Source organism: Rhamphochromis longiceps, linkage group LG7, assembly GCF_057381845.1.
Source record: "Rhamphochromis longiceps isolate RC_006_pf linkage group LG7, R_longiceps_female_GT1.1, whole genome shotgun sequence".
Classification (NCBI taxonomy): Eukaryota; Metazoa; Chordata; class Actinopteri; order Cichliformes; family Cichlidae; genus Rhamphochromis; species Rhamphochromis longiceps.
Window position 1 is genome coordinate 51576437 of NC_140563.1, and position 21759 is coordinate 51598195.

At 39.7% G+C, this 21759-nt stretch overlaps 1 protein-coding gene across 1 annotated transcript in view; it reads right to left on the minus strand.

Annotated features, from left to right (window-relative positions):
- kcnt1a (potassium sodium-activated channel subfamily T member 1a) overlaps positions 1-21759 on the minus strand; it is a 39677-nt gene that overhangs the window by 4794 nt on the left and 13124 nt on the right. The window contains exons 5-21 of the mRNA XM_085411337.1: positions 20860-20907; positions 20525-20573; positions 19809-19868; positions 19443-19517; positions 17732-17815; positions 16933-17027; positions 15572-15752; positions 15330-15494; positions 15067-15203; positions 8981-9044; positions 8748-8856; positions 7088-7196; positions 5885-6034; positions 3188-3417; positions 2891-3107; positions 1456-1561; positions 1142-1314 (exon numbers count right to left, since the gene is read on the minus strand). Of these exons, the coding sequence (XP_085267463.1) occupies positions 1142-1314; positions 1456-1561; positions 2891-3107; positions 3188-3417; positions 5885-6034; positions 7088-7196; positions 8748-8856; positions 8981-9044; positions 15067-15203; positions 15330-15494; positions 15572-15752; positions 16933-17027; positions 17732-17815; positions 19443-19517; positions 19809-19868; positions 20525-20573; positions 20860-20907 (2052 nt within the window). The remainder of the gene's footprint in view (positions 1-1141; positions 1315-1455; positions 1562-2890; positions 3108-3187; positions 3418-5884; positions 6035-7087; positions 7197-8747; positions 8857-8980; positions 9045-15066; positions 15204-15329; positions 15495-15571; positions 15753-16932; positions 17028-17731; positions 17816-19442; positions 19518-19808; positions 19869-20524; positions 20574-20859; positions 20908-21759) is intronic.

A 21759-nucleotide genomic window follows, 5' to 3' on the forward strand; every position in this document is an offset into this window, starting at 1 on the left:
CATTCAAACATAGAAAAGTTGTAGCCCAAGCTTCCTTTCTCTGAAAACATGTTGGCTTCCTCTTGTACTTTTTAAATATTTTGCTGTGTGTAGCCACACTTCTGATATTATGTAAATATAGTGTTACTAATGATGTTTATCTTTCTGTCTTATGTAAAGAGTGTTGAACTGCTGCACTGTTAAAAAGAGCTACACAAAAAGTGAATAGTATTTCTTGTAGACATGCCATTTCTTGTCATTTTGTTTAATGTGCAGCGATGAATTATAACAACATGAGATGGGCCAAATTTGAAATATTGAGCATTTGATCATTCAAATCTCAGCTGGCAAAATGAAATAGCCCTGACGTCTCCTCAAAAAAAGAAGACAAACATAAAATAAAGTCTATTAAAGTAGAAAGCATTAAGATTTTTGACTATAGTAGCTGCTATGCTCTTATAATATGTGCAACAGTGAGCACAAGTTCCCCAAAGCACTTAAATGGTAGCTTTAATTCCCTGTTAGTGGCTTCAGGCTGAGGGATGAGTCCACTCAGAGAGATTTAGCTGCTGACAGAACGTCACTGCATATGCATCTGCCCAGTCCTGCTGACTAGAGACCCAAGGCTGTCGTAAATGCGTGGGTGTTTGTATTTGTATGCGTGCGACACCAATAGGAAGAGAGAAAGAGAGAGCGCCGCATGAACGGAGAGTTATTGTTATCTGTCTGTTTCCATGAGAGTCCTGAGAGCTGGCATGTGGGGGCTGAAAGGGACACATCAGGGCTGTGGATGAAAGCCTGCGTAGTGCTCTCCAAAGAAATCATTTTCTCCATCTTTTCCTCCCCTTGTAGCAATCTAAATCATTCAGGTTCAAGGCAAAGCAAGTTACCATGGTGACCGTCTGGAGGTACAGAGAGCAGTGTTTTTATTTTCTTTGTCACTCAAAACACACCGTCACTGCAAGCGGTACAGCACTAACCTAACATCAGGGCTGACAATGGAGTCCCGCCTCCACAGCCGTGTCCTAAGTGCTCGGCTGACGCAGGCTTTTAACATACATAATGTTTCCCGGTGTGAAACGGTGAAGGATGGAGTGAAGGGAGAAGAAAGGGACAGTGTGCGTGTGGCAGGCGTGTGTGCGCGCCGCGAGGGCGAACTCACGGGTTATCCAACAGCAAGACAATAGGGTTGAGTTCTTTCCTGGGTCTGTAATAGGCTCTGAGAGGCACTATGAAGTTATAGAGACCGTTCCCTGCTGTTTCGGCTGAAACGATTATGAGCTTGTTTTTAAACCCGTACGCTTTGGCATCCTCGAAGCTGTTGTGCCTGCACCCCTGCAAAGACAGAAAAAACTCAGAAACATGGAGGTATTTCAGGATTGCTTTTATGAAGTGAAGGACAGAGAGAGGAGAGAGGGAGTGATTGAGGCAGTAAGTAATTTGAGTGACTAAGTTGAAGGAACATCGACTGCCCACCTGGTCCAGACGTAGGCAGCAAAACGGGGCTTTTTCAGCCAACAGATGGCAAAGGGTGGGCGAGCTCCCAATGTACGGAGAGTTAGGGGGATAACCTTTCACATACCTGGCAACGAATCCAAAAAGCATGAACGACACATTTCATAAACCATACAGGACTTTCCTTTCCTTTATTTTTTAATAAAAACACCCAAACTGGCCTCTGTTACTTGGAGAGAAAAAAGGAAATATGAAGGAGTATCTTTATTATATGTACAGCACATTAGCACGGGCCACTACAGAAATCTAACAGGTAAGAAACATTGTTTGTTTGTTTGAGGGTTGTTGTTTTTTTGCATAATATATAGGCGGATACTACAAAACAGTGAAGAAAATAGTTGTATTAAACATTAAGTTTGTCTTAATTTGCACATGGATGTATGCCTGGTATTCAGAATGCTGGCATATATTAAATGTGTATTTTATGTCACCATGGCTGAAGTTCATGTTGTTCTTGTTCAAGTTGAACAAGAACAACATGAACCCATGCCAGCATGCTAAAGTTCATGTTGTGAACTTAAACAAGAATGCAAACTTAAAGCAAAAATACAAGATTACAAAAAATTATGTTCTATCTGAGAAAAATTTAAGCCTAATAAATAACGAGTAATCATACTCGCTAATAATACTCCCTGCTGTTTTTTTTTAAATCAGTTTCTTTAGGTGTGGTTTCTGCTCGGTCTCCTTGTAAATAGGTTTAAGAATAGACTGTATATAATAGATGGAAGTCGCTACCATCTAAAACTGTGTCATATTTTACAAAACAAACATCAGTGACAGTGACTAAGACCATAATATTACAAAGTTGTTAACTGAAGTTATAAATAAAATGAGCAATGGGCTCGTAGACTTCAATACCTTTTAATTGTGAAGCCAGATATTTTGAACCTTGCTGTTCAGTAAAAACAACGTAGATTCAAAAAAGATACATAAACACTATGAACACAGAGGCTATGTCCATCTTTTAGATACAGTTAATGGCTTTAACGTGCATTTTCACAGCAAGAGAGTCCTGGTTTTGAATCCAGTTACCATCTGCCACCTTTTTGTGTGTGTTTTTATGTCCTCCCTGTCAGCTGGTAATTCTCAAAGATGTGAGAGTGAATGGCTGGCTCTCTGAGAACAACATGAACTTCAGCCATGGTGACATAAAATACACATTTAATACCTGCCAGCATTCTGAATACAAGGCATACATCCATGTGCAAATTAAGACAATCTTAATGTTTAATACAACTATGTTTGTCTGGCAGGGTGTGACCTGCCTTTCCCTCTATGAGAGCTGGTTTAGACTCCAGTCTTCCCACTACCCCGAACTGGACAAGAAGTTAAGAAAATAGACTGGTGGTATTAAACTGTGTGTGTTTACACGTGCACAGAAAACCAGAATCCTTACTCTGTAGATGAGTGGCCTTTTTCATCTGTGAAGACCGAGTCATCTTCTGATTGGTCACTTAGCAGGTCACATGGCAAGATTGAGGCAGAGTCTGCTAATTCCTGAACCGGAGCAATGCTCGGCCTACGACTTCCAGTTCCATTTACTGTAGGTGGGACCAGTTTACCTACTGGGGCATCAGGAGGGGTTGTATTCTGAAGATCCATGGCAACCGTACCTGTAAATACATCCATTCTGGTTCATATGAATCTCAGTCCTAAGTTTGATCGAACGTGATCAGTTTGTTTTCTTTCTCACCCATGCTGGCAATGATGCTGTGGACAGGAAGCTGTGAAGGCCCATCAAAGAGTCCCCCAGCAGGACCACCCTTCTTCTCCTCCTGGTTGAAGATGAAGGCTGAGTTTTCCTCCTTGGTGATGTTGATGTAGTAGCATGTGTCTGTAGAAGCCATGATGTGGCGCGGCCCAGGGTTTAACAGGATGCTCTTGTTGTCTTCCCTCTTTATACCAATCAGACAAACACCATACCTGGGGATCACATACCTGCCGTTAGACTAAAGCGCCTGAACGACCTGCTTGATGGAAGACTGAGGACAAAAGAAAAAGAGCAGTTCTACTCGTAAGTTTAAAGACTAGATTTTCAGATTGGATGAGCACAGAAACTTCAAATTAAAACTGAAAATTCAGTAGTAAGTCTTTTAATTGCTTAAAAGCTATTAAGAGCTTTAATAAGATTTGCAATCTTAAAGCATATTTGTTGGTGTTTCTGCTCATTCTTTCTCATCTAAACAGATATATCTTATCAGAGATGTCATCAAAGAGGTATAAGTTTGAGGTATTATTAGCTAATTATATTTTACAGCATGAAAAAAAGAAAAACTTTAATTTGCATCTTAATGAGAGCTCCAAGATTAATAATTAACCTCCATGCATATTAAATGTACTTGTTATTCCTATATCAAATAAATTTTCATTATAGCACTTTGCTAAAATTATACAAAACAGGTGTTAAGAAATACTGAGCTTTCCTTGATAACTGATACAATCCCACAAAAGATCTTCTGACTGATATTGTTTTGCAGCTAGTTCAGTTGCTAATATGATATGCCGTTCTCTCTTAGAACCCGATGAATAGTAGATTTTAGTTTGAACACAACACTAATACCACTCCCTGATGGCAGGACTCTTCCAGCAGGACAAAGCTGAAAACCCCCAAAGTGGAGCTTCTTACGTCCTATTTTGATGGAGCATCAGTATGATTCTTATGTCATGTCCAAACACAGCCACATGCTCCTTATCCAGGGGTTGAAGGAGGTTGGAACAATCCAGAATGGCATCTACAGTTAACGAGTTGTTACATCTGAGTGGTAGTTGCACAAAATACTGTCAAGCAACATCTGTTTTTACGAGCTGCATTGTGGTTCTCCTTTTAACTGATGCCACTGAGGGAGTTAAGTCAACAGATGACCCCGCCTGCATGTATCCTTTTTTTCATTTCATCCCTGCAATGCGCTCATGGTTCAGATAAGAAGTTGTGTTTGTGGTACTTGGTAAGTGGAGTAATTTTTTAAAAGTAGCACATAATTTCAAATTGAATGTTTCAGTCCATTTTACTAAAAAAGATAGTAAGAGCAGGTTAGACTGGGTAGTTTTTCAGTGATGTTGTTTAGTGTACAGTGATGAACTGTGTTAATTTAATTTAGTGTAATTTTACTTTATTTAGAAAGTGGGGCAATACACATTAATGAACATTTTAACAAATGTAAATATGAGAAGAGGAGTGGACAACAGAGGACAATACAGAGAACAATAATGGAAACACATCAATTATATTGCACAAACCCCAGTATTACACATGCCCTGACTGTCGGGTTATTGCACTGACCCATTACATTAATAGTTGTTTCCCTTTTTGTAATACACTAACTCTTTTTCACGTCTAATGTAAAGCATGATTAATTAAACATGATCACATGTTTGTGCGTCCCTCAGCCACCCTTTTAAGTGACTCTTAAAGATACAAAGACTTGTACTTTCCCTGACAGTGGAAGACTATTCCAGAAGCTCACTCCTTGATACGACAGAGCATTCTGTGAAAAGGTGGTCCGTCTAAATGCCCATTCACAATCACCTCTCACAGTGGCTCGAGTCAGTCGAGACCCGACAACACTGCTAGACTTTTGTTTAATAAGATCACTCATTGGTGGAGGTGCCAGACCATGTATAACTTTGTATATTAGACAGACAGGTGCTGAACTGGTGCAGGGCAGACTGTGGTATCTTTGGTCACTGCTAAATTAGGTTGTGTGTAGCATCAGAGACAGTGTAACAGAGAGACATGAGACACAATTCTAAATTGAAAATTATGGAACATTATTGGACGGAAAGAAGAAGCCCCTAAAGTCTTATGTGTGTGCAAAGCCAGCATAATTTTAGGCAGCCTTCATCAGATATAACTGAATATACTGGACATGAAGTTTTTAGGTCTCATTAACCTTTGAAATGAAATTAATTTAGATAAAGCTTCAAATTCATTCTAACTATTTAATCTTGAATAGTTTTTAAACTTTAAACTCTGCCCTATGCAGAACAGTTGTTTGATGGGTCTTAAAGCTGCTGATAGGTGGATTTAGATACCTTTGGACAGAGACAAGCTAACGGCTCTACTTATTTCCGGTTTTCAAGCCATGATTAGCTAACTGATTGATGCTAGTAGCTTTATTTGCAAAGGACGGATATAAGGATGATATGAACTTCCTTTTATAATTCTAGGCAAGACAGTATTTGGCACAGCTTTTTCTTCAAACAAGAGCAGAAGTGTTATTTAAACATGCATGAAATTAAAACCAGTGTTTTTGTAGTCTGCGGCACACAGAATATGACTTTCACCAGAAAAGCACTGCTGAAGCACTTAATGCTGTGTAACACTAAGCTAAACAGACAAGCAAACATTTTAATCTCTGAGGGAGATGCGTTTGCTTACAAAGCTACTCACTTCTTGTGAGCATGAAAGGAGGCATATGTGAAGCTTTTGCCATTGTACTCTCCAAAGAACTTGCTGTCACACACTTTGATGTGGTAGACCTCGTTGCCGGAGCAACATCCATACATCCTCTGCCATTGCTCCGGGGATTGCTGTCCTTCTCTGGAATCATTCAGAGGAAATACAGACGGATGGGTAAATTTAACACGTAAACCTATTCAGTCTATTCAGCATCAGTGATAATCATCAGTTGTGAAAGAAAAACTCTCTTCTTTGCTGCACACCTACCTCTAGACCCTTGGGGTCTCAAAAGTCTCCTGACGAAAGCAGGCAGCTTAATTTATCTGTGTCAGTCAGGCAGTTTTGTGCTAATATGCCCTTTGTAATGACTTCCGGTTATTACTGTAATTGTTCAAGTGCTTTGATGGAGTTTAATGGGCTGTGAGAGATGCTCAGAACAACCCCAAGGTGGTGGTTTACAGACTTGCTTCTTAGTAGTTATTAATATTTGCATAAGAAGACATGTAAATTGGATTTCTCACTCTAACTTTCATATTTCTGAGTAAAAGGAAAAATAACTTGCTCGTGACGATTGGTAACTCCTGATCCCCTTTTATTTCCCACTGCAGCGCCATGATGAGCTGCATGTCACTAAAACCTAGCGTTTCACACAAAACGCCCACACAAGCGAAGGAAACATGCAGAATGAAATACGGTACGTTCAGGTACATATTGTTACACTTGTGTGGAAAATGTCTGCAATTTTAAAAATTTAGAATAGAAAATACACAAGCTTTTTTTTTTCTGAAGGGTTGACAGGAACACAGCAAGCACTAACTAAAGCCTATTTATTCTTCATTAATGCTGTTTCCCTTGAGCACTGAAATCAGCTTTTAAGCGAGATCTGTTTGCATGCTGTGAAAAAATCTTTTTCCACTGGAGTGCTTTTCATACGGCGCTACAAAGGAAACACATGCTAAAAAAATCAATCTCGGTGGCGGCTGTTCTCTCTTTTGGTGCACTCTCTCCTACATCCTGCTGAGCTTCACAATGAGCTGGGACTTTTGTCTTTGGCTTGGCTTTCTCACCTCTCTGTGGCAGCTCCATGGGTCCTATTTATGCATCAGCAGACATGAAAATGTGAAGAAATTTGAACTTTGCAGTCTCACTAAGGAGTAATCAAACAGCCTGAGGAGGTTTTGTAGAAGAACTGACCGTCCACGGGAAGTGTGTACAAGGAGTGTAACCAAAGTGGAGGTGGCAGGACAAACACAGTTGAGAGCCAGCATGGCGTACTTGAACTCTTCCTCGCAAACAACATGATCTGAAAATGAAGAAAATAGTTGATCAGCAGAGCTGGCCGAGAACTACTCACAGTACTCTACAACTTGCACTAATGTTATAATGGGGTGATTATATTATGTGTCACTGTACAAAGTTGTATCAGCCCCATCATCACTGCAAAGGCAAGTATATGATAAGGCTTAGCCAAGGTCATGTGTGCATTTACTTGTGTGCACAATCAGAGCTGTCTTACAGATTTGTATTTGTTAACAAATACACTTAACTCCCCAAATTCTTGCTAAATCACAATCTCATTAATTTTTACAGTACATGCTGGTGTTATGGGGAGTTACACATTTATGCCGAGCTAAGCTAATCAACTCTTGGCTTTCGCCTGACATTTAAACCTGAAATAGCTAACTGTATGGGCAGTTGTTAGGTGTAAAAGAACAAACTGGAAGGTTTATAAATGTCTGATTACCACAGACTGAACAAAAGCTACTGGTAAATAGACTCACTGGCCATTTCATTATGTACACCTAGCTAGTACTCGGTTGGACCTCTTTTTTCTGAAGTACTCAGAACACCCATCTGGCACCAGCAACCATGTCATGTTCAAAGTCACTTAAATCAGCTTTCTTCTCCATTCTGATGCTTACTTTGCTTTAACCAAACATGCCCCCTGAGCCAGGGCGACCGTGGCTCAGGGGGTTGGGAATCGCATCGCCAACCGGAAGGTTGCCGGTTCGATCCCTGGGCTCTCTGTCCTGGTCGTTGTGTCCTTGGGCAAGACACTTTACCCTACTTGCCTACTGGTGTTGGCCAGAGGGGCCGATGGCGCGATATGGCAGCCTCGCTTCTGTCAGTCTGCCCCAGGGCAGCTGTGGCTACAACTGTAGCTTGCCTCCACCAGTGTATGAATGTGAGAGTGAATGAATAGTGGTATTGTAAAGTGCTTTGGGTGCCTTGAAAAGCGCTATATAAATCCAATCCATTATTATTATTATTATTATCCACTAAGTTGCTGCCATGTGATTGATTAGCTGCTTGTGCTAACGAGATGTTGAACAGGTATACCAAATAAAGTGACCAATGAGTGTATATGAAGGGAAAGAAGTGGGCTGTAAAATAATTCCCCATTTGCTTTTTTTATGGGCAAAAAAATAATTTCTGTTGTTTTGTCTGAGCACACCACCACAGTGCATTTTAAACCACACAATCAAGCTTTGATTTAAAGTTCAGACTTTAATTCAAGGGGTGAATAAAAGGGTTTAATAAAAGTGTTGCACTAGCTGTTTAGGAATTACAGCCATTTTATATATATAGTTCCTATTTAGCCAGATGTCCAAAGGTCATTGGACTGATAAACAGTTTCATGGTCAGGTGAGGCCTCTCCCCTCATTATTCCATATCAAATAAAGCGGATAAAAACTCTCAGCTTCAGTCGACCTTAACTGTTTACATTTAAATCCACCATGATGATGTACAGAGGCAAAATTACAAAACAACTGTGTCATTGTCCAAAAAGTTACTGACTTGACTGAACATGTATTTGCGTGATTGCTTCATTATTTCATTTAGAAACTCTCACCTGCAAATTTAACATGGAACTTATTTTCAGGTTTGAGTATCTGGACATATAGGGGACAATTTGGAGCAAAGTCTTTCACTGCCCAAGCTCTCAGGATGGTCTGATGGTCCTGAGGGGGGAAACAACAAAAATTATGCAGCTGTCTCTGTGACAGACAGCATTAATTTCTGAAAACTCATAAATCAGAATTACAGCACAGTTCATAATTTGTCATTTGTTATTTTTTGTCTTACTGCAGCCATGCGATCCACCTCGTTACGGCTGCTCAATATGAAACAAGCCTCTGCATCATCCATTCTGCAGAATTGTGACAAAATTGACAAATTATTAAATGTCATGTTACACAAAAAAACAAAACAGCGGCAGAGAAAATACAACCCACAAAAGACAAAGCTGAAATGATAATAGTGAGGCGAGACAACAACAATCTTTGATTGAATTTTCAGATTAGCATTGCTCGCTTGCAGGCAGACAAAACAAGCTGAAATAATATATACTGTATACTGAAGGTGCTGAGAATATGGAACTGATTTTGCATATGATTAACAGAGCCAAGAGAGTGCAGAATGCAAAACAAAGTGTGGGAGGATTTGAAACAGTGCCAGATGCAGAATATAAGCTCTACACGCCCAGTCCTCGACTTCTAATTGCTCTGTCAGAAACCTGCCAAATGTATCCAGTGAATTTACACAATCCATTACATCAATGTAATTTTGATTTGAATAAAGTTAGGACATGCCGTATGGTACAGCTGTACAGTCAGCACAGGACTGAGAAGTGCCAGGGTGTGTTTATGTTTACAGTTATTAATTATTATTATTAATTATTAATAAAATGTTTTCAAAGATGGCAGCTATAGTGGGGGATCCCCTGAATTTGCTCTCTAATTCTTATGTTTCTTTACTTTTAATGGAGGAAAAAACATTACATAAAAGTTGCAGATTGATATGCATAATTTTAACTGAAATAAATAATTGAACCTATTCAACCTGTCTATAAAATCAGTTTTATCCATTCCCACTTCTCCACCACCACGCAAAACCAAATAGCTGCCGAAGAAGATCAAGCATAAGACTGTAGAACTGCACAAGGCTAGAATGGACTACAAGACGACAACAAGGTTGGTGAGAAGGTAACAACTGTTGATGTGATTTAGAAATGGAAAAAAATATATATATAACTTCTCCTCCTCCCCTCACAATAACAGGAGACCTGTTTTCCTTCCCTCATCCCCAACTGGTCGCGGCAGATGGCCCCGCCCCTCCTTCCAACTGTCAGCAAAGCGCTTGCTCATAGGGGATTATATGATTGTTAGGGTTTTCTCTGTTTTCCTGGTATTATTGCGGAGTCTTTAACTTATAATATAAAGTACCTTGAGGCAACTGTTGTTTAATTTGGCGCTATATAAATAAAACTGAACTGAAGTCACCACTGGTAACACACTATGCTGTGATAAACTGAAATCTTGCAGTGCCTGCAAGGTCCCCCTGCCAAAGAAGGCACACGTACAGACCTGTCTTAAGTTTGCCAGTGAACATCTAAATGATCCAGAGAGAGCGCTGTGGTCACATGAAACCAAAATCAAGCTCTTCAGCATCAACTCGGACTTTGAAGAAAGATTAATACTAAGTATGACCCAAAGTCATCCTCACAGTCAAGCACAGAGTTGGAAAAATAATTTGGGGCTGTTTTTCCATGACCTTGACCCAAAACATACTGCCAAGGTAACAGAGGCGTGGCTAAAGAAGAAGCACATTAAGTTCATATAGTGGCCTAGCCAGTCTCCAGACTTCAATCCTATAGAAAATCTGTGGAGGCAGCTGAAGCTTTGAGTTGCCAAGCAGCAGCCAACAAACATAAAGGAGAGAGTTTCTGGAAGGAGGAGCGGAACAAAATCCCTCCTGTCTGCAACTACAAGAAACATCTTGCTGTCGCTGTTGCAAACAAGGGTACCAAGTACTAAGTTATGTTTTGCTTGAGGATCGAATACTTATTTCACTCAATCATATGCAAATCAGTTTCTAACTTCTGTGTAATGTATTTTTTCTGGATTTTGTTTGATATTCTCTCTATTAAAATTCAAATGAAACTACCATAAAAATCAAAGACTTTTTTTGAGGTAAGCAAACTTACAAATTAAGCAAAGCACCAGATAATTATTCCTTTATATCCTTTACTTTACAGGGAGTGCAGAATTATTAGGCAAATGAGTATTTTGTCCACATCATCCTCTTCATGCATGTTGTCTTACTCCAAGCTGTATAGGCTCGAAAGCCTACTACCAATTAAGCATATTAGGTGATGTGCATCTCTGTAATGAGAAGGGGTGTGGTCTAATGACATCAACACCCTATATCAGGTGTGCATAATTATTAGGCAACGTCCTTTCCTTTGGCAAAATGGGTCAAAAGAAGGACTTGACGGGCTCAGAAAAGTCAAAAATAGTGAGATATCTTGCAGAGGGATGCAGCAGTCTCAAAATTGCAAAGCTTCTGAAGCGTGATCATCGAACAATCAAGCGTTTCATTCAAAATAGTCGACAGGGTCGCAAGAAGCGTGTGGAAAAACCAAGGCGCAAAATAACTGCCCATGAACTGAGAAAAGTCAAGCGTGCAGCTGCCAAGATGCCACTTGCCACCAGTTTGGCCATATTTCAGAGCTGCAACATCACTGGAGTGCCCAAAAGCACAAGGTGTGCAATACTCAGAGACATGGCCAACGTAAGAAAGGCTGAAAGACGACCACCACTGAACAAGACGCACAAGCTGAAACGTCAAGACTGGGCCAAGAAATATCTCAAGACTGGTTTTTCTAAGGTTTTATGGACTGATGAAATGAGAGTGAGTCTTGATGGGCCAGATGGATGGGCCCGTGGCTGGATTGGTAAAGGGCAGAGAGCTCCAGTCCGACTCAGACGCCAGCAAGGTGGAGGTGGAGTACTGGTTTGGGCTGGTATCATCAAAGATGAGCTTGTGGGGCCTTTTCGGGTTGAGGATGGAGTCAAGCTCAACTCCCAGTCCTACTGCCAGTTTCTGGAAGACACCTTCTTCAAGCAGTGGTACAGGAAGAAGTCTGCATCCTTCAAGAAAAACATGATTTTCATGCAGGACAATGCTCCATCACACGCGTCCAAGTACTCCACAGCGTGGCTGGCAAGAAAGGGTATAAAAGAAGAAAAAATAATGACATGGCCTCCTTGTTCACCTGATCTGAACCCCATTGAGAACCTGTGGTCCATCATCAAATGTGAGATTTACAAGGAGGGAAAACAGTACACCTCTCTGAACAGTGTCTGGGAGGCTGTGGTTGCTGCTGCACGCAATGTTGATGGTGAACAGATCAAAACACTGACAGAATCCATGGATGGCAGGCTTTTGAGTGTCCTTGCAAAGAAAGGTGGCTATATTGGTCGCTGATTTGTTTTTGTTTTGTTTTTGAATGTCAGAAATGTATATTTGTGAATGTGGAGATGTTATATTGGTTTCACTGGTAAAAATAAATGATTGAAATGGGTATATATTTGTTTTTTGTTAAGTTGCCTAATAATTATGCACAGTAATAGTCACCTGCACACACAGATATCCCCCTAAAATAGCTAAAACTAAAAACAAACTAAAAACTACTTCCAAAAACATTCAGCTTTGATATTAATGAGATTTTTGGGTTCATTGAGAACATGGTTGTTGTTCAATAATAAAATTATTCCTCAAAAATACAACTTGCCTAATAATTCTGCACTCCCTGTATATCTGGGCTGTTCCTGGTGTGGTTCTGTCTATTGAACACCTTCATCTTTATCACCTTTGTCACAACTTCACTGAAAGAATCCCTGTGAAGTTTTTCAAACAGCCGTACATAAATCAAGACTGTATACGATTACCACAAATATGCAAACTAACTGTAATGCGCTGTACAAAATTCCTGGATTTATCGCTTAAACTTGGCTGCAGCTCTGCATACTGGATATTTGTCAAATTGGACTTGTATGAGAGGTACGACATAAATAAAATTCAACTGAGTCATAGATGTCATTATGGCTACAAAAATAAACCTGACTTGACATACAGATTGACAACAAGTTTTTATGCCTTTCATCATTGTTACAATGTTCCATAGTCTCCCTCATGAATCTTTCACAACTCCAAAGTATCAGAAGAATGTGAGACAGATTATGTTGCCTTTCTTCAGAAGAGCAGTCCCTCTATCGGTTCACTTTCAAAAGGAATGAGTATAGCTTGAATGAATAATTACAGTGTTGTCTGAGTATGAGGCCAAACAATAGCTCTGACAAGCCTATTTACTAAGAAAAGAAGAAGAGAATATCAGGGTAATATTAAGGATTGGTAGGACAATAGTCTTTTAAGTCCTACTGACAGTTTGCAAGAATTATCAGTACCTTTCCCAGAATGTGAAATATGAACTTTTGGGAGCCACTGTAGATGATTTAATTGGAAACAAATGAGGTGCAGATGTCAGATGATAAAAGGAATCCATAAAACTGTCTTTATGAATATGACACCAGTACATTATTATATTTTTAACATAACCAATCAACAGGAAACCAAGAAAGACAAACAAACTGAAAAAAACAGCACACAGAGCTATTTGACTGAGAAAAAAGGGGAAAAAGACAATTTCAACAAAGGTCAGTCTTGAAACCATTTCATTTTTCAACTTTCTCTTTCAATATCTATGTTATTCTTTGTAATGGGAAGTTTGACATTTATCTTAACATCTTAACTACGCATTTGATCCAAGCTGTATTTCCATTTGTTCATTTTCATTCTAGTAGCATTCTTTTGAAGTCAAGCACAAATACTTTGGGGCCCAATTGAATTTATTTAGAAATAAAATTCTCACATCACTCTGACCTCTTCTCAAAATGTTTTCTCCCTTGCCAAACACAGTGAAGCAAACACAATAAAACAGTATTTTATTATGACTATGTTTACACTTACACTTAACCACTTATAGTGGGTTTCTAAGGACTGCATTAACTAATAATATGGGCTTCAACAGCTCAACTCCCATCCTCTCCCCTCCCAATATTCATTCTGTGCTTTAATACTATTCTGCGAACTCAGTAAAGATTACACAATGATTGTAAAATTTTATATAATAAAGCAATTTTTAGTCTCCCACAAAATGAGCACCAACATGGCGCATTTCAGTAAATGATGGACAGTGTTCCAAACTTTTACCACGTCCCTAATCAATGTTATTGACTGCAATTTTCCTTCATTTCATTGATGTTTGTTGGCATTTGTGTCAGAAGCAGCTGTGTAGCAGGCAGAAGATGGATGCAAAAAGCAGGACTTGGAAGACAATGGGTAAACTTAAAAGCGGCTAAAATGCTAAACTTACACCAAGTACAAAATAATGCAAGTTAAAAACAAGAAAACCAAAACTTCTAGTATTCAAGGGAAATATAGAACTAGGAAAAATACAACAAAGGACAAAAAGGAGACTGAGGCTTTATATACAAACACAGGATAACATGGAAACAGGCAACAGGTGGGAAAACAGCTGAAACTAATTACAGATAATGAAAGAGGGGAAGCAGAATTGAATACAAAACACAAGAGACAAGAGGTTCCCAAAATAAAAGACCAGGACTAAGGAGACAATAAACTAACAGTGTGGGGAAAACAAGAGGGACATGAAACCATAACACCAAAAGAAAGTGCACCAGGCGTAAGGAAATAATAAACAAGATTGTAGATTTGTCTGGAGATCTTGGTCCTGTTGCACGACCCAGTTTGAGCCCAAGTTTTAGCTGTTGGACAGATGGCCTCACATTTGGTCTCATCTGTGCAAAGGGCATTGTTTCAGAAGTCGTGTGGTTCAGATGCAACTTGGCAAACCCGCTGTGCTATGCTGTGCTGTTATGTCGCTTTCTCCCTTCCAAACAAGCCAGACTTGTTCAGTCTTTTTCTCATTGTACTGTCATAAACCTTTACATTTAACATACTAGCTGAAGCCTGTAAAGTCTGAGATGTAGCTCTGGGGTCCAGTTTCTCTGAGAATTGCACAGTGTGACTCCTGAGGCTGTTGCATTGTTTTAATTGTGTTAAGATTAGCAAACTGACAAAATTTTGTAGAGGTGTTCTAACTTGCTGATGATCAGTTAATCAAGTACATTTGATTAGCAGGGCTAAGTGTTACTTACCCTCTTAATTCCTATTGGAAGCGGGAAGGGTGTGATTAGTTTCTAACAGGACTGCAAACAGTCCTGTGAAGAGTCTCTTTTTTTCACAGGATTATATATTGGAAAAAGTCACAGTTAAAGTATAATCTAGTTATAGGAACTGTAACTTACTTGGCTCTAAGCAGATCCTGATCTTTGAGGACAGACCCTTGCAGATAGATGACTCTTTGAGACCACAGAGGGATCTGCAGCACCCTTCGCACCTGGAGGTCCATTTCAGTTGGGCACAGGATCACCACATAGTAATCCTTGAAGATTATGTAAGAACCACATCAGTATCTCAAAAGAGGAATTTCTATGTAAATGGAGACACACCATGTCAGTCATTATCACTTGTAAGTAAACCTCGAGCACGTGTATGTAACGGTCGTTACCTGCAGTCGTGGATGAGCGTAGAATTCATTGAGAAAGTCCATGAGCAGGTCTATTTTGAGTGCGCTGACACACAGCACAACATGTTTCTCTGTCTGTGCTCTGTGGCGGCTGTAATTCCCCCCAGACTTCTGTCTCTCCATCCACAGGTAGATCAGCTCTTCAAACTGACAAGCAGCACGCGATGCAGAGGTCACACGAGGAAATGTAAACGGATCCAAAGATTATTTCAGTATCTTTGTACCTGAAGAGGCAGCACCACCAGGGCCACGCAGATCATGATGACTACCAGTAACTGGGAAGGCCATATGCGGGGAGTCACATCTCCGAAGCCCACAGTGGAGAAGGTGACAATGCAGAAGTAGAACGAAGTGAAGAGGGAGAGATTTTTGCCTGCTCGTTCCAGGTGCTGAATCCCACACGTGCTGTATACAAACAAATACGAAGTCAGCATATACAGCTACAGCATGTAGGTTGGTTATGAACCTGGACATAGAGGCCACAAGGAATAGATAAATAAATATGCTGTATTAACAACTAAAAGGTTTGTTTAAATATTAATAAAAAATAAACATTAAGCTTTTGTTTGTCATTTTGACTTCATAACTGATATTTTAATTCATTTTGAGCATTTCTCAGCTAGCAAAAATGGTTTGGATCACTCTTCACCGTTACAATTATACTTTAACCAGTAGTATAGAGTAGAAGAAATCAAAGCACAAAGCTGGTGGATGCTTTTCAAAGTTTTCACTGTAAATTCTCTTCTTTTAAAGCTGTTGCATCAACCTCCACTGTATAATCTGAAAATGTCTAAGTTCCTGTACGGCTATATCACTGAAATGTGATCTCATACGCTTGTTTTGCACTCGGCTGCGGCAACGGTGTCACATTTACCAGGTCACAAAAAGCAAGAGTATACAGCAAGCTGAAATAACACAAAAACACGGTGGATGCCAGGAGATGTGACGTCAGCTGTCTCACTGTGATGGCATCAGCCACACATGGATAAATCAGTGGATTTGTTTACTTTATTAGTTTGTTTTGCAGTTTTCTTCATTAATATAATTATGATTATGATCTCAATTGCTAGTTTTGAATCATCTGTATAACATGATTTTCATATTTTTAATTTTATGGCCCCATTCAGAGTTAAATAAAGCAGGGTATATTTTGGAGTCCGCCTGCCTTGTGATTGGCAGGTCGCTACCATATGAGCGCACAGAGTCACTCGATTTCTCAGTCAGAGCCAACCATTGCTTGTCACCTCTGGTTTCCAAAAACCAAGACGCTGATGGTGAAAATGCTCAGCTCCAGGCTTCAAAACAACAGTTTATAAACAGCTCACATAATCATGGTTACATCTGTGTTTTACGTACTGTCTATGAGTTTAACTACCCTGCAGTGAACTAAACAGCACTGTCAAAGTTATGCTCCCATAATATTTGGAATTATCTGGATCACCATTTTTAGTATCGCTTAGTAATTATTAAAAATATAAATAAAAATCTGCACAGTTCTTTCACATTTTAGCAAACACAGACAGAAGCACAATATGTCACCACTCTGAACAGAATGGTTTTACAGTCCCTGCAGAGGCAGGCTCACCCAGTGAAGACGAGGCAGAGCAGGGTGCAGATCAGAATGAGGACCTGGTTAAACATGGCCGAGTTGGTCCTCTGGATCGCTCGATGGACATCGTTCTACCATAAACAACATACAGCAGTTATAGTTAAAAACCTATTCATTTTCTTCTGCTTATCAAATTCAGAGTTATAGGGGGAGGCTGAAGCCTATCACAGCTGTCACAGGACGAGGGTACACTGTTGTAGGGTTAATACACAGAGACAGATAATAGGTCACATCTAGAGTCAATTTAGGATCTCTAATTAATCCAACCCCATGCATGTTTTTTGGATTGTGGGAGGAAGCTGGAATACCTGGAGCAAACCCAAGCAGACACAGTGAAGGCATGCAATAGGACCAGTCTGGATTTGAACTAAGCTCCTGCCTGTTGTGAGGTGACAGTGAGTACTACCACTGGACCACTGTGTTTCCCAAGGATACAAATGCTTATAATCAGTGACACTGCGTCTACCCCTGTTCCATTTAATTGTGAATTCGTTTAGCGGTTGCAGATGCTTCTACTCTTGTATGCTCCCCACTGCAGTCTGCAGAGCAACATGATAAAATGCACACAGCACTGAAAATAATCCCTAATGAGCTCCCTCCTGTGTGCAGCACAAACAGAGCAGAACCAAAGAAGGATTTTTTGTTGTTACAGTGTGGATGTCGGGGAGTACGAAGGCCTTTATAAATCAGTGCAGTTAAAATGTCTGAAGTAAATCAATAAGCTGTTGAAAACTGGTCATTAATAGACAAAATTCAGTTAACTGCTTTGACTTACGATCATATTCTCCAAAGCACATTTGGCCAACCAGCAGTTGAGAAACACAGGAATGAAAATGTTCCTTATCGAGGGCCAGAAAATCTGAGGAGAGGTAGAAAACACTTCATTTCAGAGTTTTCTCAAACAATAAAAATCTCACAGCAGTGGGTCATATGTCTGCAGCTTAAACGTGCTACCTGTGAAAATTAAAACTTTTAAGTATTATTGTGTAACGTTTTTATACCCAGAATCATTAAAGAGGAATACTCTGCACTGTCTTAGTCAGCTATGATGTTTGTAGTTCTATCTTCTCTGTCCATGTAGCTCAATCTGCACAAAATGTCAGTGTTACCTCTCTAGTACTTGTTGTAGTTGAGCATTTTCATATAAGAGCTAATCAAAGCAAGCATGCAGCATTAATTACAGCAAGGGCAATGATTTGAATGTTGATGACCCTCTTGTGACAGGCAGATGCACACTTGTCCTGCACATTGATGTAGTTTGGCACCAACAAACTAGTCCTTAATGAAACTTGTTTTATCTTTTAGAGTAGCAAGGCCAAGACTTCTTTAAAGAGACAATTCTGCTGAGCTTGAAATGATTATTTTTTTCTGGCCATCTGGCCACCACAAATCAAGGTGCCATCCATTAGAAAGTACACCCTCTTTAGATTCTATCTATCTTAATATAATCAAAAAACATTATCTTAAGAACAGATAAATACATTTGGAGTAACAACAACATGACAGTAAACCTAAGCAGAAGAGTGTGTAAAAAAATCCAGTACACCCTACCAATCGGACCTAAGAGGTTAAGTAGCAGCCAGGTGCTGATTAAGAGACCATCATTATGCGTGAGTACACCTAATGAGGGTATTACAGGAGCAGAAGTTTTTGCAGTTTGCTGGTCCAGAGCATTCAGTGTGCTTTAACACAATACGGAAGACGAAAGAACTCAGCAACTGATGAGAAGCAACTGCTGCTGCTCATCAATCTGGGAGGGAGTATTACGTCCATCATTTATACAATGCATACAATCCTTCATACAATGAGAATGATTCTTCAAAAGTGGAAAACATTCAAGATAGTAACCAATCTTCCCAGAGGTGGACATAGCATAACACCTTATACCAACTATCAAATTGTCACAGTAGAGGGGTGACGATTTGTTTATTTTGCAGCAACAGGTGCTGGGGACCTTGCAGTCTTAGAATCAACCACAAACTCCTCTGTATAGCAATAATTCCAGAGGCCACATGTTTAATGAGCTCAAGTAAAGCATCAAATCTATAACAAAGTTAAAAGGGAGTTTTTCCTTTCCACTTTTGCCAAAGTGCTTGCTCATAGGGGTCATATGATTGTTGGCTTTTTCTCTGTATGTATTATTGTAGGATCTACCTTACAATATAAAGCGCCTTGAGGCGACTGTTGTGTGATTTGGTGTTGTATAAATATATGGAATTGAACTGAATTGAATTAAAAGAGCTGTGCATAAATAAACTGCAAAACTCAGTGAACTGAAGCAATGTTGCAGAAGAGAGTGGGCTAAAATTCCTCCACATCAATGTGAGAGAGTGATATAATCATATAGAAAATGGTTGCTAACTATTAAAGTTATTGCTGCTAAAAGTGATTCCACAAGCTTCTGAATCATAGGATGTGCTTAATTTTTCATGGAGTGCTTCTGCATAATAAAGCACATTTCAGGGTTGTCATGGTAAAACTTTTACCGTAATGATGAAGGGAACTGTGTTGATCATCTCTAGAAGAAAGGACACCTGGAATATCTGCTCCCAAATGTTCCCCTAAAAGTAAAAACAGGCACAGACTTTTAACACTTTCATCTGTAAGCACACAAAAGACAGTGAGTCACTGCAGAGATTCATTGTTGTCTGTCACCCTGCAAAACCACTTATTCCTTCACCTCAGCCATATCCTGCAATTACTGTCTGTCTTTAATGTAGCCTTGACAAATGACTTGGTCTAATTGCACCACTTATGGATTGTCAATCTAGCACATTGTAAGTGATTAATTGTACAGAATGCATTAATCATGTTTGAAGCCAGAGTGCTTTTTTTAGCACACTCTGTCTTACCTTGTAACTCAGATACATTAGTAACATAGTCTCCAGGAAACTAATGATGGCCACAATCACCTGTGCAAAAACAGGATATAAGACATACTTAATTATTTACAACAGCGTTGTCACAAATAATCTTCTAAGAATGACGCTCACCATGTTTTCACATGACGATCAGACATTTATGGTTTGCATTAGACAGTCAAATATTTGGTCAACAGCACAATTGAAAGCAGAGATGGGATCACTCCAGTTGCAACACCTGTCAATATGTTGATGTTCTGACACACGACCCATGTAGTCACTGCTACACTGTTACCTGATCGTGTGAGTACACATGGGTCGGAGAACCCCCGTCTTTAAAAATCGGCCATCATTTTCAACTACACACCTGTAAAGTATCTTGAATCTTGCACGGTTGTGACGCTATGCTGTTGAAATCTGTCCACAGACAGACAGACAGACAGACAGATATACAGAGAGACAGACAGACAGACAGATAAAGACCTGCCCGAGAACTCAAAATGGCTTTGTGGTAGTTCCACTTACAGAAGATGTTTCCAGGACAATTTGTCACAATGACACACACATGCACGCACACAGACACTCACAAGGTACAAACTGTACCAGCTGTGCCAATGAGGCCGGCAAACACACACACAAGTTTATGCAACTCAGTGAAAGTCATTGAAAGTTTTGCTTTATGTGCTCTTTCTTCTCTTGTGACTCACTTGAATGGCCCAGACAGGAAGCTTCCTATCCACCCAGAAGATCAACTCCCTGACAGAGAGAGCACACAACAGTGACAATTGTACTACATTTAACAACAAATTCCCTCCAAATCAAAGAAAAATTGTACATGATTGGTGTCTATACCATCAGTGACAACGTGAGATAAACAGAAGACCAAGCTGGCAGGGATCTCTTTACATAAATGTTGATAAAAAGGGAAAATCCGATAATGAAAACACTGATGGCCTGCCAGAATAACTAATAAGGTGAATGGAAGAAATGAGGTATCAGACCAAACAAAGAGCTGAAAGAAATCACACCTTTTGCTGCTTACCAGTTAATTTCTCTGTCCTGCACTGAACCGTTCCACTGACAGTCGACACTGTGGAGTAGTGATGATGGTAAGGGAGGAAGGCAGCAAAATAGCAGGAAGTGAAACATGAACATGGGAGGATTTCTGCAGCTGAACTAGATCGTAGACACGTCAGTTTATTAAAGCAAAGTATGAGTTCCTAAATCTTCATACTGAATTAAAATAGAATGCTAGATCTTTTCACACTTTTTAAAAATTTTAAAAACTTAAATATGAAACATACATTTATTTATTAATGATCATTTGATTTGTGTAAAAATTAAAGCACACAACAAGCCAATTAATCAAGTTAACCACCCAAAGGAGCTGGCCAGCTCCTCATAGATAACTGTATGGAAAAGAGAAAAGGCTTCCTGTTCTGTCCTATAAGCAAATCTTTGCTTTATCTATTGGTCCTATAAGACATATCTTCAGTCATCAAAGTTGAACCTTTGTTATATTTCTCATATAACAAAACGCTTTTATACTCACACCTACAGCCAATTTAGAATCACTGGAATTAGTATTAAACTGAAATGCCTGATGTTTGGACTGTGGGAGTAAGCCAAACTAATTCTGGGAGAAACCATGCAAGCACAAAGGGAACATGCAAAATCCACACAGAAAGGCCCCACACTGCTGGTGGAGTCAAGCCCAGGAGCTTCTTGTTCTGAGGTGACTATCTGTGGAATCAAACTCTGATTACCAGTTATTCATGGTCACAACAGCAGATAGATAAAGCACAGCAAAAAGTTGATGGGGCAGACACTGGAATGAGACATTACCTCTACAGATCACTACTGACTGGCCTAAAGTTATCTAGAGTCACTGAGAGGCGACTCTAGATGAACAGATGCAAACTGGGAGGTCTGCACTCGTTTG